The 18,198-nt window shown below is 43.7% G+C and overlaps 1 protein-coding gene and 1 non-coding gene across 2 annotated transcripts in view; both read left to right on the forward strand.

Annotated features, from left to right (window-relative positions):
- LOC126106610 (15-hydroxyprostaglandin dehydrogenase [NAD(+)]-like) overlaps positions 1 to 11,845 on the forward strand; it is a 128,426-nt gene extending 116,581 nt beyond the window's left edge. The window contains exon 7 of the mRNA XM_049912957.1: positions 11,594 to 11,845. Within this exon, the coding sequence (XP_049768914.1) occupies positions 11,594 to 11,708 (115 nt within the window). The 3' untranslated portion in view covers positions 11,709 to 11,845. The remainder of the gene's footprint in view (positions 1 to 11,593) is intronic.
- Positions 6,393 to 6,467, forward strand: Trnat-ugu (transfer RNA threonine (anticodon UGU)). Its single transcript has one exon. It is a non-coding gene; the product is annotated as a tRNA-Thr (tRNA).
- Positions 11,846 to 18,198: the final 6,353 nt, after the last annotated feature.

Consider the following 18,198-nt stretch of genomic DNA (forward strand, 5'->3'; position numbering starts at 1 on the left):
AACTCCAGTGGAAGACTCTGCAGGAGAGACGCTCAGTAGCTCGGTACGGGCTTTTGTCAAAGTTTCGAGAACATACCTTCACCGAAGAGTCAAGCAGTATATTGCTCCCTCCTACGTATATCTCGCGAAGAGACTATGAGGATAAAATCAGAGAGATTAGAGCCCACACAGAGGCATACCGACAATCCTTCTTTCCACGAAAAATACGAGACTGGAATAGAAGGGAGAACCGATAGAGGTACTCAAGGTACCCTCCGCCACACACCGTCAGGTGGCTTGCGGAGTATGGATGTAGATGTAGATGTAGATGCCCTGGGTAATGACAGTGCCCGCGCAGTGCCACAAGAATTCTCTGTCTCCTGGTCAACAGTACGGGAATTTTTGTGCTCTATTTTACACTAGTACCCATACAAGATCCGTATGGTACAGCAACTGAAACCTCATTGTCGTCAGGGGGTAACGAATACACAGAACTGCAGAATTTGGGGCACTGTTCATCTGCATGTCGTGCATGAAGAGCCATTGCACTCGTCATATGTGACTGTATGGTATGGATTCACAGACACCTTCATCCTCAGCCCACTCTTCTAGGAAGAAAATCTCCCAGAGGGCATGTCAGGTGCACCGTGAGATCTGGAAGAGCGCAGCTAAGTGGCAACCATTGTTTTCATGCAAGGTGGGCAGCGCCTCATGTCGCTGGCCCAATGAAAGAAAGATCTGCTTAATGGAACATTCCACGAACATGCTATCTCCAAACTTTCCAGATACAAGGCCTGCAATATTACCTGCAGCTGATGGCTGACTCTTTATCTTTGTTGAAACTCTCAAAACTTTATTCACCTACAGACCGTTTTATATAAACAGCACACCCTGCTTTAAGAGGGAAAAGACGGAACCAGCTGAAAAATGCTACTGTCGGAGAACAAGAAAGGCGGATATGTTTCTTTCTAGAAGACTCTGGCACAAAAATGGGGAACCAGCTGCCTCAATCATCATTTCGTCTTACTTATCAAAAATTTTGGGATGCGAACATATTCGCGCTTTTAGGTGTTAAATGAGAGTAGCAGGGACACGGTGATGTTGGAAGAGAGGCAGTGGCAGTGGAGGAGAAAAAAAAGTGTGATGGTGAGAGAGAAAGTGGAAGTGAAAGAGAAGGAGAGTTGGATACTAGAGGTGTACAAATTCCCCTTGCAACCTGCTTGCCCCTAGCTCCTCTGCAACCATTCATGCAGGTCAGCCTGCCTCGACGTAAACACAAGAGTGCGCGTGTACTGAGGCATAGTGGGTAATGCGGCCGACTTGGGCTCCCGCAAGCCCGGGCTACCTGGGTTCCCGCAGGCCTGCCAAGCTTCACGGGACCCGCTCAGCTTGCTGCGCCTGACAACAGGTTGCGCTGTCAAGCTACCGTGACTAGAGTAGCCAGGTAGTTAGTCCGCAGTTCATTTATCGCAACGGTGGTGACAGCACAATGAATAGGTCGAACTTTAGTGAGATTAAAAAAAAATTGACAACTGACGAATACATGCTGATAAGGAAACGGAGTACAAGTGCCGCATGGGAAACGTTGTCGTGTGTTTATGAGGCCGCTTCAAATAAATCGGTAGGTGTGTCTCAATGCAAACTATGTAAAAAGGTCTTAAGTACTTATTCGGGAACCTCGACTATGTTACGACATGTGTGCAAATTTTATTTCATAAAAACCTTGTCCTGAGAATTACGAACACAGAAAAAAAAATTTGCCGAATTGGTCCAGCCATTCTCGAGTTTTACGCTTATCAACACATTTGGCAATTCATTTTTATTTATATAGATAATAAGCCCGAAATATACGCGTAAAGGAAGAATGTACAAATAGAACCCAATATTTTTTGACTTGAAATTAATATATATATATATATATATATATATATATATATATATATATATATATATGTATGTGTGTGTGTGTGTGTGTTGGGGTTTGTCTTTTGGTGCTTAGGTAAAATAAAAATTTATAATTAAGGTTCATAATACGACAATGACGCGCGCAGTCTAAACGGCTGCGTAGCGCAGCTCAGCAGTAATATGGGGCAGGCAAGCAAGTTTCCCGCAGCCTGCCCGGGTTGGGTTGTGCTTGGCTTGGCTGGGAGTGAAGCAACCTGCCCGTTCTGTTGACAACGCGCGGCGGCCTGCCCGCCTGGCCACCGGGCAAGCATGGGCGTGTTAAAAGCGGAACGTGTACACCACTGTTGGATACAGACAATGACAATGGGAGTCAAATAGTGAGGAGAAAGTGGTGGCCAGTGAGAGCCAGTGGCAGTAAAAGAGAAAGACATGTGGATGGAGATAATGGCAGTGGGAGCAAAAAAGGAGACTGGAAATGAAAAAGAGAGATGAATGGCGACTATACATAGGCTTGGGGTGTCTGGCCGCTCCACCCCTCCCTCCCCAGACTGGCCAACTTTAAAACTAAAAAAATGTCTACTGTCCCTCATACCCTATCGAAGTATGTTAAAGTTTCCCAGTCAAGGGTTCGAAACACCGTGAAAACTCAGAGACATGTGTCAAGAGGATACACCGATGGTTGGGACAAAGATGATCTGCCTGTGTGCAACTGGACGCTTTTTAGCACAGGTGGAAAGGGGTGGGCAAACAGCTGTCGCAAAGGCAGCCTTACAGCCAAGCTGTATCGTATGCATTAGCACTGCGTCAGCTGAATACACAGGGGAAGGTTGACCAATACTGAAGACCCATTAGTCCCACTAAGAGAGTGAATGAACGCATGGTAAGAAACAAGGATGTCAGTGGGTGGTAAAACAAGTTCAGATTACAATGCAAAGCAGAAGTCTGTGATGAACTCCTAGAGTATTGACTATGAGTAGGTGACATTGACAGCATTTTTAGTGTTTTCTTATCTGTCAGTCCTCAGCTACTGTTAACATTATATTCATAATTTTAAGTTAAAATTGTCTGTTGTAAACTGATAGAAGGTTTATGGGTGTCGTGGTATCTTCCCTTCCCCCCTCCCCACACACACATCCACCCATGCTCCTGCATGTTGAGTAAGCAGGTTAACTGCATCCAATTTGCTGCTTTTAGGCAAACAGAAAAAATAAGTTTTGATAGTGTTTTTACGGTTTAAAGACAAAAATAACAGCATAAAATACAATGAAAATGATTTCCTTTGGTAATTTGGATGACAACAATGATGGTAATGGCCAGAGTACAGTAACCATAATGTGATGATGGCAGTGATGGCGACAATGATGGTGATAGTGTGGTCATGGTATGATTACGGTGATGGTACAGTGATGGAATGGCAATGGTGATGGTGAGAGTGAGAGTGTCTGTGGTGGTGATAGTGATGGTGAAGGTGATGTTAATAGTGATAGTGACAGTAAAGTGATGGTGTGATGAGATTGATGATGATGGTGCAGTAACAGTGCCAGTAATGGTTACGTTGACAGTGACAGTATCCCGATGGTAGGGTGATGGTGATGGTGACAGTTACAGTGACACTGACAGTCAAAGTGTTGATGATAGTGACAGAGGTCATACAGTGCTGGTATACTATTAGTGATGGTGACAGTCGAGATGATGATGAAAGTAATGGTGAAGGTGAAGGTGGCATTGACAGTGATGGTGGTGATATTGTAATTGTGTGGTGATAGTAACAATGGCAATGACAGTGATGATGATGGTGCAGTGTCAGTGACAAAAGTGATGGTGATGGCGATGATGACAAGGACAATACACTGATGGTAGGGTGGTGGTCATAGTGATGGTAACAGTGACAGTGTTGGTGATGGTGACACTGGTGGTACAGTGATGATACAGTGATGGTGATGGAGACAATGAGAGTGATAATGATGGTGACAAAGATGTTGACAGTGAAGGTCATGTTGGTGGTGATGTTATAGTTATTCCATGACAGCAGTCACAGTGATGGTACAGTGACAGTGATCATGTTGATGATGATACAGTGATGACGTGTTGGTGATGACAGTGACAATATGGTCACAATATGGTGATGGTGACAGTGATGGTATGGTGACACATGATGACAGTGATCATGGTGGTGACAGTGATGAAGTAGATGAAGTGTTGGTGATGTTGATAGTGATGGTACAGTGTCGTGGTGACAGTGACACTGATGGTGACAATGACAAAAGTGTGCTGACAGCGACAATGATTCTGACTGTAGAGATGGTACACTGATGGTTGGATGATGGAGATAGTGACAGTCATGGACATGGTGATAGTATTCTCATGTCAAGGTGATGGCAATAGTGACAGTGATGGTGACAGTATGGTCGCAGTATGGTGTAGAGATGGGCAAAACTGTTCTTTTCAGAGATTGGATCAGAACTGTTCACTCCCTGAAATGAATTAGCTCTTTTTCATGACTCACCACTCATTTACAATAGAAAATAAATGGAAGGCACATTGCCCTTTAAACTTGGTTTATTCCAGTACTATACCTGTATTTTGATCTTATTTGATCCTATTTTGAAGTAACACAGATAACGAGTAAGAATTTTGTATTGTTTATTGAAATTTCCACGATATGACAAAGTTTTTGATTATTGATTTATTTTGCACTATCGTGGTTTTTTGGGTGATCGGAAAATGTTGTAACTTGAGATTTACATTAACAATATATTTGCCTATAATGTATTAAAATTTCATTAACCTCATACAAATACATCGCAAGCCATATATTTTTAAAGTGAACGTTTCCTTCCGAAGACGCCTAAACTCGCAAAATCCGTACCAGAATAAGAAAAAAAAATATAAATTTGACTGTAAAACGAAAGTGCTGCATATAGCCTTACGCAGAATAAAACAAGGAAAATATTGGTGTATCACATTTTGCGATACGTTTATCGGTTCGCTCGTAATTAAAGCGTAAATTCGAGTGTCCATAATAAAAATCCTATAGTAAGAGGAGTCGTCAGGAACCCAATCTGAGCAGTTTAAACAAATAAAAATAAAATAAAAACAAATGATGTATACATAACATAATAATGTAATATACATAGTGGTATTACTACGAAGAACAATATCCAGTAGAGACGAACTCCGATGCAGAAGCACTGAGTCGAGCAGGTCGAGCCGCGAGCTGTATTACTGCGTGAGCTAAGACCGCAGAGACCAGAGTGACACCTGAGTTGCTTTGCTCAATGCTCTGGCTAGAGTCGACGGGGTGAGCGTTGAGCGGGCGAGTTCCGTGGGTGGGGGGAGCGGTGAACAGCCACCACTCACCCGCTCCGAGACAAATCGTCTGTTCCCTTGCGAGCAGGTTGTTGCAAGTAGTTCCTATGTTATCCGCTAGGTGGCTCTCTGTCCTGTTGCTCGCATCAACCGCCCAGAGGGCAGGACGTGCGACTGAAACAATCGCCGACAGAGTGCGATGCAAAGTTAAGCTGCGCCAGACACTGCACGCGGCAGACGACGCACAGAGACGGCACGGCATATGTGAACACAAAATCCAATGGGGCACTGCAAAATGCAGGCAGCCAAGGTAGAAGCAGGGCAGAGGCCGGCGCTGGCTGTGTTGTGTGGCGTGCACTGTGCTGTGGCCAGCAGAGGCGCTGCTGATATGCTCCGTCTCTCTCTCTCTCTCTCTCTGCCGTGGGAAACGTTTGGAGCTACCGTTCTTTTTTTCTGAATCACTGATTGTTCACTCCTTTGAAAGATTCAACTCTATGAATTAGTTCAAGAGCGGATCCCCCATCTCTAGTATGGTGACAATGATTGTGACAGTGGTGGTGTGGTGATGGTGATGTCGATGGAGAGTTAGTTATTGAGTAACATGTTCCATAGATCATTTAGCACAATAGATCATAACGACATGTAACAAGTCACTATACATTCAGAATGCAAATTAATTTGTACGTATCATTACATTCTGAAAATTTAGAAGTTTTTTAATTTATAAAAAGAAAGTAAGATATACAGATGTGAGTTAGTAATTCCTAGTCACCACCTCTTACACATTACAATAATAGAAATTCTTCTATGGAACAGAATGAGTTGTCAAGGAGAAACGTCCTCAATTTTTTATCACTTGGTAAGTGATCAAAACTTTTTTGTTGCAGCATTGTGGACCCATTTTCCTGCTAAAGGCAACCTTAATGTGGAGTAATGAACGTCATTTCTCCTTCTGATATTGTAATTATGTACCTCATCGCTCCTCTTGAACTATAGTAGATTACTTACAACAAATTTCATGAGGGAATTACTGTACTGTGAAGTACGGGACTTGGTAGATTAATCTGCCACGAGTAATGAGTATGATGGGCAAACATCTATTAGGCGCACTACGTATGTAGTGGTGTGGACATGTTGGGAATGTGGATCTCATGGGGAGCGTGCATGGGATAAGTCCCTGCAGACGCACTATTCTCTGTGCCCGCGGTGGCTCAGAGGGATAGAGCGTCTGCCATGTAAGCAGGAGATCCCGGGTTCGAGTCCCGGTCGGGGCACACATTTTCAACATGTCCCCAATAAAGTATATCAACGCCTGCTTGCAGCTAGGGTGTCTATTTAATTATCATTTCAGTACTGTGAAGTAGTAATCAGAATGCCCAACTCCTTAAACAGATGACTACAAGATGATCGTGGGTGAGCACCACACATTATTCCCCTAGCACGTTTCTGTACAATGAAGACTTTCTTTCGTAAAGATGAGTTACTGCAGAACATTATTTAATATGACACGAGATGATACGGTCATGGATATGATGAGAATGTGGCGATGGTACAGCGACAGTGATGGTGACCATACAGCGAAATTTCTCGATGTCAGCTCTAAGCAGATTTTGGGCAAGTAGAAATTTGTAGACAATGGGATGGTGAATTCTCTTGCCGAAGGTACATTCTATATGTGAAGCGAAACAGCCAAATAAGTGCTGGTAATTAAACAGTAGGCTTCCCGATCATTCGCTGCTAAGATACAGTGGCAGAACTTCCTCCGTTTGCTTTGCTCGTTTAGCAATAAGACAGATTTAGGATTTCAGCTTAATTGAAAGATTTGCCCAAAAAATGGTTCAAATGGCTCTGAGCACTATGGGACTTAACTGCTGAGGTCACCAGTCCCCTAGAACTTAGAACTACTTAAACATAATTAACCTAAGGACATCACAAACATCCATGCCCGAGGCAGGATTCGAATCTGCTACTGTAGCAGTCGCGCGGTTCCAGACTGAAGCGCCTAGAACCGCTCGGCCACTCTGGCCGGCGTATAATTTCTCGGATGTGGCGCCAGTTTATGGAGAATGAAACAGTATCCTGAAGACCAGGCTAGGGCCATCCTTTTTTGATATCGGAAAGAGAGGACTGTTATTTGGTTGTAAGGGCGCGAAGGTACCGCCGTAGTGCTGCGCAGTAACTGACATCTGGCCTCGCAGCATCCACTGGACGTGTTGTAGCGAGGCGAACGGTGTACAGAAGGCTTTGGCACACTGGCCTTTATTGCTGGAGACCTGCTGTATGTCTACCTCTGACGCATCTTCACCAAGGGGACGTCTAGAGTGGAGTCGTCAGCATGCCAACTGGATGGTGGAACAGTGGTCCAATATTCTTTTCGAAAATGAGTCCTGATTTGGTCTGGAGAATTATTCTCGAAGCATTTGTACCTGGAGAGAATGTGGAACACGATTTCGGGATCCCAACGCTGTTGAAAGATACCGGTACTGAAGGGGATCCCTAATGGTGTGGGCAGCGATTATGTTGACCACTGGAACAACTTTTCTTGAAGCCGGCCGCGGTAGCCGAGCGGTTCTAGGCGCTCAGTCCGAAACTGCGCGACTGCTACGGTCGCAGGTTCGAATCCTGCCTCGGGCACGGATGTGTGTGATGTCCTTAGGTTAGTTAGGTTTAAGTAGTTCTCAGTTATAGGGGACTGATGACCACAGATGTTAAGTCCCATAGTGCTCAGAGCCATTTGAAGTTTTCATGAAACTGTACAGGTGAATCAGCAAGGTTTAACTGCTGTCAGGTATCGCGACGAAATCTTGAGACCTCACGTGCGGTTGTTGCGAGATGGTGTGGACCCAGACTTCATATTTATGAATGATAATGCTCGACCTCTTAGAGGGTTGGCTTGTTCAGGGAAGGAGACCTGACAGCGAGGTCATCAGTCTCATCGGATTAGAGAAGGACTGGGAAGGAAGTCGGCCGTGCCCTTTCAAAAGAACCATCCCGGCATTTGCCTGGAGCAGTTTAGGGAAATCACGGAAAACCTAAATCAGGAAGGCCGGACGCGGGTTTGGCCCTTCCTCCTCCCGAATGCGGGTCCAGAGTGGTAACCCCTGCGCTACCTCGGTCGGTGACCTCTTAGAGAACAGGTGGTTGATGTTTTCTCGAAAAAGGCAAATGTTGCACGCATCCCACGCAGTATGTCTGGGATGCGCTAGGGAGAAAGGTTGCATCACATCACCATCCACTACCCACTCTTCAAGGGTTGCGATTAGCTCTGCAGGAATAATGGGCGTTATTGCCTCAACAAGAGTTTGATGACATCGTTCACAGCAGGTGCAGTCGCTGTCGGGCCTGTATTGCTGTCGGAGGTGATCACACTCCATACTGAGCCCCTTAACGAGTTGTCGCAATGTGCGTGAAAATCCTTTAAGTTGGAAAAAATGGAGAAAAGTTTTGTCTACCGTTGTGCACAAAGCAGTTATTATTGTTGTTGTTGTTGTTGTTGTGGTCTGTAGTCCTGAGACTGGTTTGATGCAGCTCTCCATTCTACTCTATCCTGTGCAAGCTTCTTCATCTCCCAGTACCTACTGCAGCCTACACCCTTCTGAATCTGCTTAGTGTATTCATCTCTTGGTCTCTCTCTGCGATTTTTACCCTCCACGCTGCCCTCCAGTACTGAATTGGTGATCCCTTGATGCCTCAGAACATGTCCTACCAACCTATCCCTTCTTCTGGTCAAGTTGTGCCACTCCTCTTCTCCGCCGGCCGCGGTGGTCTAGCGGTTCTGGCGCTGCAGTCCGGAACCGCGGGACTGCTGCGATCGCAGGTTCGAATCCTGCCTCGGGCATGGGTGTGTGTGATGTCCTTAGGTTAGTTAGGCTTAAGTAGTTCTAAGTTCTAGGGGACTTATGACCTAAGATGTTGAGTCCCATAGTGCTCAGAGCCATTTGAACCATTTGAACTCCTCTTCTCCCCAATTCTATTCAATACCTCCTCTTTAGTTAAGTGATCTACCCATCTAATCTTCAGCATTCTTCTGTCGCACCACATTTCGAAAGTTTCTATTCTCTTCTTGTCTAAACTATTTATCGTCCCTGTTTCACATCCATTCATGGCTACACTCCATACAAATACACTCCTGGAAATGGAAAAAAGAACACATTGACACCGGTGTGTCAGACACACCATACTTGCTCCGGACACTGCGAGAGGGCTGTACAAGCAATGATCACATGCACGGCACAGCGGACACACCAGGAACCACGGTGTTGGCCGTCGAATGGCGCTAGCTGCGCAGCATTTGTGCACCGCCGCCGTCAGTGTCAGCCAGTTTGCCGTGGCATACGGAGCTCCATCGCAGTCTTTAACACTGGTAGCATGCCGCGACAGCGTGGACGTGAACCGTATGTGCAGTTGACGGACTTTGAGCGAGGGCGTATAGTGGGCATGCGGGAGGCCGGGTGGACGTACCGCCGAATTGCTCAACACGTGGGGCGTGAGGTCTCCACAGTACATCGATGTTGTTGCCGGTGGTCGGCGGAAGGTGCACGTGCCCGTCGACCTTGGACCGGACCGCAGCGACGCACGGATGCACGCCAAGACCGTAGGATCCTACGCAGTGCCGTAGGGGACCGCACCGCCACTTCCTAGCAAATTAGGGACACTGTTGCTCCTGGGGTATCGGCGAGGACCATTCGAAACCGTCTCCATGAAGCTGGGCTACGGTCCCGCACACCGTTAGGCCGTCTTCCGCTCACGCCCCAACATCGTGCAGCCCGCCTCCAGTGGTGTCGCGACAGGCGTGAATGGAGGGACGAATGGAGACGTGTCGTCTTCAGCGATGAGAGTCGCTTCTGCCTTGGTGCCAATGATGGTCGTATGCGTGTTTGGCGCCGTGCAGGTGAGCGCCACAATCAGGACTGCATACGACCGAGGCACACAGGGCCAACACCCGGCATCATGGTGTGGGGAGCGATCTCCTACACTGGCCGTACACCACTGGTGATCGTCGAGGGGACACTGAATAGTGCACGGTACATCCAAACCGTCATCGAACCCATCGTTCTACCATTCTTAGACCGGCAAGAGAACTTGCTGTTCCAACAGGACAATGCACGTCCGCATGTATCCCGTGCCACCCAACGTGCTCTAGAAGGTGTAAGTCAACTACCCTGGCCAGCAAGATCTCCGGATCTGTCCCCCATTGAGCATGTTTGGGACTGGATGAAGCGTCGTCTCACGCGGTCTGCACGTCCAGCACGAACGCTGGTCCAACTGAGGCGCCAGGTGGAAATGGCATGGCAAGCCGTTCCACAGGACTACATCCAGCATCTCTACGATCGTCTCCATGGGAGAATAGCAGCCTGCATTGCTGCGAAAGGTGGATATACACTGTACTAGTGCCGACATTGTGCATGCTCTGTTGCCTGTGTCTATGTGCATGTGGTTCTGTCAGTGTGATAATGTGATGTATCTGACCCCAGGAATGTGTCAATAAAGTTTCCCCTTCCTGGGACAATGAATTCACGGTGTTCTTATTTCAATTTCCAGGAGTGTACTTTCAGAAACGACTTCCTGACACTTAAATCAATACTCGACGTTAACAAATTTCTTCAGAAACGATTTCCTTGCCATTGCCAGTCTACATTTGATATCCTCTCTACTTCGACCATCATCAATTATTTTCCTCCCCAAATAGCAAAACTCCTTTACTACTTTAAGTGTCTCATTTCCTAATCTAATTCCCGCAACATCACCCGACTTAATTCGACTACATTCCATTTTCCTCGTTTTGCTTTTGTTGATGTTCATCTTATACCCTCCTTTCAAGACACTGTCCATTCCGTTCAGCTGCTCTTGCAGGTCCTTTGCTGTCTCTGACAGAATTACAATGTCATCGGCGAACCTCAAAGTTTTCATTTCTTCCCCATGGATTTTAATACCTACTCCGAATTTTTCTTTCGTTTCCTTCACTGGTTGCTCAATATACAGATTGAATAACATCGGGGATAGGCTACAACCCTGTCTCACTCCCTTCCTAACCACTGCTTCCCTTTCATGTCCCTCGACTCTTATAACTGCCATCTGGTTTCTGTACAAATTGTAAATAGCCTTTCGCTCCCTGTATTTTACCCCTGCCACCTTAAGAATTTGAAAGAGAGTATTCCAGTCAACATTGTCGAAAGCTTTCTCTAAGTCTACAAATGCTAGAAACGTAGGTTTTAACGTTCTGTATTCTTTACATACTATCACCTGTTTACACTCTTTGATTGCAAAATAAACGCAATCTTGCAAAATTTCCGTTTGTTGCTTTAATTTTGGAAACCGCTATACATGGATGCAGGTAGCAGGTTGTAGACTGTAGCGGCATGCATATGAGACTTTGATGGTGTGTGCCGATTGTTTGCAGGCCTGAGTTCATCGCCGAAGCGCTGACTCGAGTCATCCGGGAGGGGCGCTCTGGCTCGGTGTGGGTGGCCAACGAAGGAGTCGTTCGCCAGGTGGACTTCCCCCGCATGGTGTAGCTGCCGTGCTCCGGACGCACTGCTTGTATATGCTGGTGCCCTGCTCCATAAGAAGTGCAGTGCTTCTTCATACATCATACGAAGCGATCGTACAAAATAAACATAAATCCCTTAACAACAAAATAAAGAAGGCGAATAATATTAACAGAATATTCCGTCGGTTCTTGGTAGAACAACATTATAATAATAAATGAAAAGTACCAGTTTGCTTTTGTTCTACAAGAAATGGTGTACTATACCATTTCTAGGTCAGGTATCACAGACTTTAGCCAAAGCACTGAAATCCTGCAAGTATAGGGTTTCCTACTATGTCAGGAACACTACAGCCCAGTGTGTTTTTAATAGCAAAGATAAGACCCAGTTATTAGCCAACAGTGGGGTATACAAAATCACCTGTTCTGATTGTGACAAATTTTACATTGGTCAGTCAGGCAGAGACATATCAACTAGGCTGGCTGAACATGAACGCAGCTGGAGGTTGCAGAATTCAGACTCTACATTTGCTGAGCATGTACTGAGTGAGGGTCACAACTACCAACCAGTGTCCCATGTACTTCACTTAGCAAACAAAGGCCATAAACTCAACCTGCTGGAAGCCCTGGAAATTAACAAACATCTTGCTCACAGTCCAGATCTCATCCTAAATGACCAGACACAACTCAACACTTCCCCTCTCCTAAACTTCATATAATCATCTTTGTTGTTCATTACTTCCCACACTCTCTCTTCCTACATATTCCCATTTTCCTGTAGTCATTAAGTTGTTTTATTTGTTGCAGTTGTCTTTGTATTCCACATATGCTGTAGTTTCAATAGTTAAGGGTTTGCTTTTAACTTGTATTACTGTCCATGTTTAACTCCCCTTGTAGTTGTCTCATCAAATACTGTTCATATTTTACTTTGCTCATTTATTTAATGTAAACTGGTATACAGCCACTGCTTTGATTATAATGTTAATGTTAAAATGCAGTACCACCACACTCTCAAACTGTAGGTTCCCTCAAACACCTCAATTTTCCTACATTTATTAATTTCTGTTTATTGTATTGATATGGCTTAAGTTCCTTGTGTATTCTGTATTTACATTGACAACTGTCTCTTCTTTTTTAATTGGTTGTGTATCACTCTCCATGTTTCATACCTCTTGATGCAGCCTTGCCTAGTACTAATTTTATCTTATTTCAATAGTTTTGTTTATCAATAGAAACTGTTATGTAGGCATGCTATTCTTATTTTGTGCTAAAGGTTTTCCTGTCAACTCCATTGTTATTTATGTACTGTTCAGTTTTTACTATTTCATTGCAAAGATGTTAGTCACTGTATGTTTCTACTTCACTCTAGATGTGTTACTTCTCTTCCAATGTTGTCTGCTAACATTTAACTTCTTTGGTGATAATACTCAGTAAATGCCTGAAGATGGCCTTGTAAGCCGAAAACCGGTTAGCAATAAAAATAATATTGTAGAACAAAAGCAAACTGGTGCTTTTCATTTATTATTATAAGGCGAATAATCTTCATAAACTGGGGAGGACAACGTTAACTTTGATGGTGCTTGGTAAAAGCAGACATTCTTCATAAAACGCTACCGAGAGGATAAATTTTTTCTATGTGAGACATTGGGAGAGCTGTTGAATAAAAATATAATACTGACTTGTACAGGACATTTTGTTACACTAACTTTGAGAAACAAAATGAAATGTCCATGATGAAATCTGTATTACCCTTAAATCTCTCTTCATTTCACTTTCTCTAGCTCACTCTTATCGATCCACGACTACACTCCACATTATTTTCCTGAAGTGTATTTTTTTTTTCGCCTTCAGCATTCAGCGAAAATTTTCACGAACATCGACGGTCCCTTAATCGTCGCCACTAATAACTTGTGCAGAATCACGAACATATTCCTTTGCCGTGCCATATTCTAAATCATTCATCGATTATACATGATTGCTTGACAATTCATACAGCGAACAGCTTTTTTTTTTAAATACAGTTGTTAAAACTATTAAAATGAAACTGAATGAAATATGCGATGGTCCGCTGTAGCTGTATTTCTTCAGGTCACTTACAAATGCATTAATTAAAAAAAATATTTTGTACAGATATTTGCACCAGAAGAAGCAACTTCCAAGTTGCGGAACCGGTTGTGTAGGTTTATTGTAAGTAGGCTGTTTATGTTTTCTTATTGGCAACGTTACGTAGCGCTCTGTACGAAAATCACTGGCTGTGCTGTGTGCAGTCTGTGGCTAGTTTGCATTGTTGTCTGCCATTGTAGTGTTGGGCAGCTGGATGTGAACAGCGCGTAGCGTTGCGCAGTTGGAGGTGAGCCGCCAGCAGTGGTGGATGTGGGGAGAGAAATGGCGGAGTTTTGATATTTGTAAGAATGGATGTTATGAACTGCTATATATATTATGACTATTAAGGTAAATACAATGTTCTCTATTAAAATCTTTCATTTGCTAACTATGCCTACTAGTAGTTAGTGCCTTCCGTAGTTTGAATCTGTTATTTAGCTGGCAGTAGTGGCGCTCGCTGTATTGCAGTAGTTCGAGTAACGGAGATATTTGGTGAGGTAAGTGATTTGTGAAAGGTATAGATTAATGTTAGTCAGGGCCATTCTTTTGTAGGGATTTTTGAAAGTCAGATTGCGTTGCGCTAAAAAAATATTGTGTGTCAGTTTAAGCACAGTCGTACATAATTTTTCAAAGGGGACGTTTCATATGTCGACCCTTAGCCGAGGATACCTCACTGGAATCTTCTGATTTTTTCTTGTAGTTTGTGTAATTAGTGTAGATTTTGTTTATTGCTATTGCGTAATTGTAGAGAGAATCTCCTTTGTAGTTGCAGTCTTTCATTGTTGTACAGTAAAACAGTTGTGGCATGCATGTAGATTTGCACCAAGTATTTCGCAGCTGCGCTTGCAATTAACTAGATATTATTTTCAGTGCTATGTTAATGTGTTCTCTTATTTTTGCTCTTCAAATTGTGCTTTTCTGTGTTGTCGTGTGAAATATTGTGACAATAATGGCGTGTGAAAAACGTAACACTAGGCTCCAAAGTAAACTGAGAAATGACAGTGAAGACGAAAGCAGTGTGTTAACGCCACCATGTAATGAATTAACTAATATTCAAAGTAGTAATTTGGTAACTGTGCATAGGGAAATGGAGCGGGCGTCAAACAATGGTGTAGACAGTGAAACAATTAGTGAACAGGGAAGCATTATCGATCGATCGGTCGGCAACAGCTCGCCTCAGAAATCCGAAATGGCAGACAACAATGCAAACTAGCCACAGACTGCACACAGCACAGCCAGTGATTTTCGTGGAGAGCGCTACGTAACGTTGCCAATAAGAAAACATAAACAGCCTACTTACATTATAAGTGACATAAGTTTGTCATAACCTCGAATGGTGCAAATAAATTAGAGAACACGTCATTCCAGTCCTGTTAACCCAACAAAACGAATCGTAAACTAAGTTTTCGTACAAGAAGATATCATTACTTATTTCAACACGTAATGGTCAGTCCAATGAGTGTGTCAAAGGGATGTCGTGAAGTGAATCCACCAGCTTGCACCACACGACAGTTGGACGTCCGAGCACCTGCAACTCACTCAGCCTACTAGGGGAATCACAACCAACAGCGGTTTCTTCCGTCACGTGGCATCACAATGCAGAGGCGTCTTGTACTCAGGGAAATTTTGGGTCCAGTGAAGCGGGGGATACAACCCGTCGGCTTTGACCAATGACGTCATACATTAGTCATAGATAATAATGTCTTCACTTCGAGGCATAGATAATAAAACAGTTCTGTGTTCCGGATAAGCGCCATCATTGTACATTAAAATAATTATTCGTAATGATATTGAGGTAATTTGTTGTATTAGTTTGTTATTGTAAAACAATTTTAGTGTCTTATTTTCGTTTATTGGAAATGGATTTGTCTGTTTGTGGGTATGTAATTTTCATTACTGTCTGTCAAGGCGAGCTTCGGTTATTCCTTGATATTTCCGTGTGGTAAGTTCACTTTTCCATTTGCAACTTTCACTGTATTTCACTATTGTGACATATTTCACTGTTTTATTCTACCAATATGTGTATTTTCGTGTTGTGAAGTACGTAATAGAAATTTCTCAGCTGTCGATCTTCTTTCGTTTCCTAGCACTAGTATCAGTACGACATTTTCGAATGTATACTTGCTATATTACAGGCGAAACCCCTGACACGACTAAAATTTGTATCCCGCACTTCACTTCGCCTTTACACTGACACTATATATGTCAATTGGCGAGCAAGATACAAACGTTGCGTATAGCTATATAGCTCAAGTAACGAATGGGCTACTATTAGCGTCCAAGGCAACAAGAAAACTGTACCCCATAGTGAAGTACGGGATACAAATTGTATATGTGTCGTCTTCTTGTCTCCGTGTAGTTCAATTGAGGTACAGGTTGCAAATGTAACTTACGTCTATTTCCACCTTTTCGTTACCAGTGTACATATATAGAGGTCAACGGAAGTCTGGTATACATATATTACATACGTAGGTCCTTCTGTCATCAGTAGTACTGATATGTACGTAAGAAAGGACTGTTAGTAATAGCGGACACGAAATAAACAACACATCTACAATTTGTATCCCGTGTTCCACTTAGGGTTTACTGAAGCGGAGGATACATCGTTCAAGTGAAGAACAGGACAGTAATGCTAGTGAAAACGAAGAAATCGACCTACGACAAACTCGTATTCCGTACTGTATTTAAGCAACACACTTCGAGTGAGCTTTTAATCTGTATCCGGTATTTCATTTACGGTTTAGTGAAGCAGGGGATACATGGTTCAAGTGTACAACAGGACAGCAATACTAGTTGAAACTAAGAAATCGACGTACGCTGAACTTGTATCCCGTATTGCACTTAAGCAATACAATTCGAAAGAGTTTCGAGATACAACTGACATATATGTAACGTGATGTATTCTTTGCAAGTAATATATTTCATTCATTTCTTTCCATTGTATTTTGAGGAGAAATAACTAAGATAAAACACGCGATATCGTTAACGTGAAAATACTACTGGCCCTTATATATGTGAGGACAGTTTTCCCCTCTAGCATTCCTTTGTTTCTGAACATTCTTCTCAGCTCTTTCATCTTTGTAATGCATGCTCTCTGGCCAATTCTGACGTCATTGGTGAAAGCCGACGGGTTGTATCCCCTGCTAAACTAGACCCGAAATTTTGGCTGCTCTGTCTACAATTATCAGAAAGCTTCCTCCCAGTTCAGTTTCAGCACTGGTCTGTGAACTAATTTATTTCATGTCGGAAGATAAATCGGTATTAGTTAGTCCTAAAGAGCAGGTTGCTGCAGCTACAGTGAGAAACAACAGAGGTAGTAATAACGGAATAGCCACTGGACCAGCAAACAGTCTGCTATTGTTGACAATGAGTGTGTAACTATAGTAACCAATAGGCGGTTGATCTACAAAATGGCAGAATTTCCAGGGCGAGTCATGCAGTCTACAGTTTATTCTAAATTCTTCGAATCTGTATCAAACAAGGACAAAATCGACGCTTTTATATCGCCTGTTAGAAAATCTAAAACTACTCGGCAAAAGAGTGTTCAATGGTTAACACCGGAAGCTCGGCCAACTTCTTTGTCTAAATTTCCGTTTGTCAAGTTTCACTCAGGTTTGAAATATTTCCTGATTCTCCCTCCAGAACATGAGGGGGTCGGATACATAGCGGATTCCGCGCGACGGACGTATAATCGTCACACAAGACAATTCCATTTGCCTACTTGTGATGACGTCTTCGCTACTATCAGCACGGAAAATTTGAATGCAGTGCTGGAGAAGAAACCAAGTATGCAAAAATGTGCCCGGTAAGCCAGGAAGTGGCCACTGTGATGTTAAACATCTCCGGTCAGCATCAGGTCTGCAGCTGCTCTCTGCGTGGCCTGCTCTGCTTCTGCCAACATCAGCAGTAAATCGCAGTCCAGACTGCATCTCCTCTGGTGTCCATGTAGTTATTCAAAATGTGATGTTATGTGATGTACACAATAAATTCAGCGTTGAGTCCATGAATTGGTGGTTACTTCACTGGACTGGAATATGGACTTTTTTCATTTTTTTATGGAGGTATAGATAGTGTGGCGCATGGAGCTTTGGATCGACCTGGGTAGCGTGCACGGATAGCCGAAGTTTTTAAGGAAACTGCTCTTGAAAAGCGGGTTATCTGGGTTCGAGATTCGTTTCGCCACAAATTTTCATGTGTTACTAGTAGTCGGTATATCTATCTATACCTAATACAGCTGATGTCAAAGAATTCGCAATCAGCGTCCCGTTCTAGCCTTCTCAGCAAGGGAAAGTCTCTGACAAGACTAGTAGTCGAACCTGAATCCCCCACATGGCAGTCAGGTGGACCGACCACTCAGCTTCGGCACTGACCACTCAGCTACGGAAGCGGACATTCTGCGAGTATCTTCATAAAAA

The sequence above is a fragment of the Schistocerca cancellata genome, chromosome 10, assembly GCF_023864275.1.
Source record: "Schistocerca cancellata isolate TAMUIC-IGC-003103 chromosome 10, iqSchCanc2.1, whole genome shotgun sequence".
NCBI classification, from domain to species: Eukaryota; Metazoa; Arthropoda; class Insecta; order Orthoptera; family Acrididae; genus Schistocerca; species Schistocerca cancellata.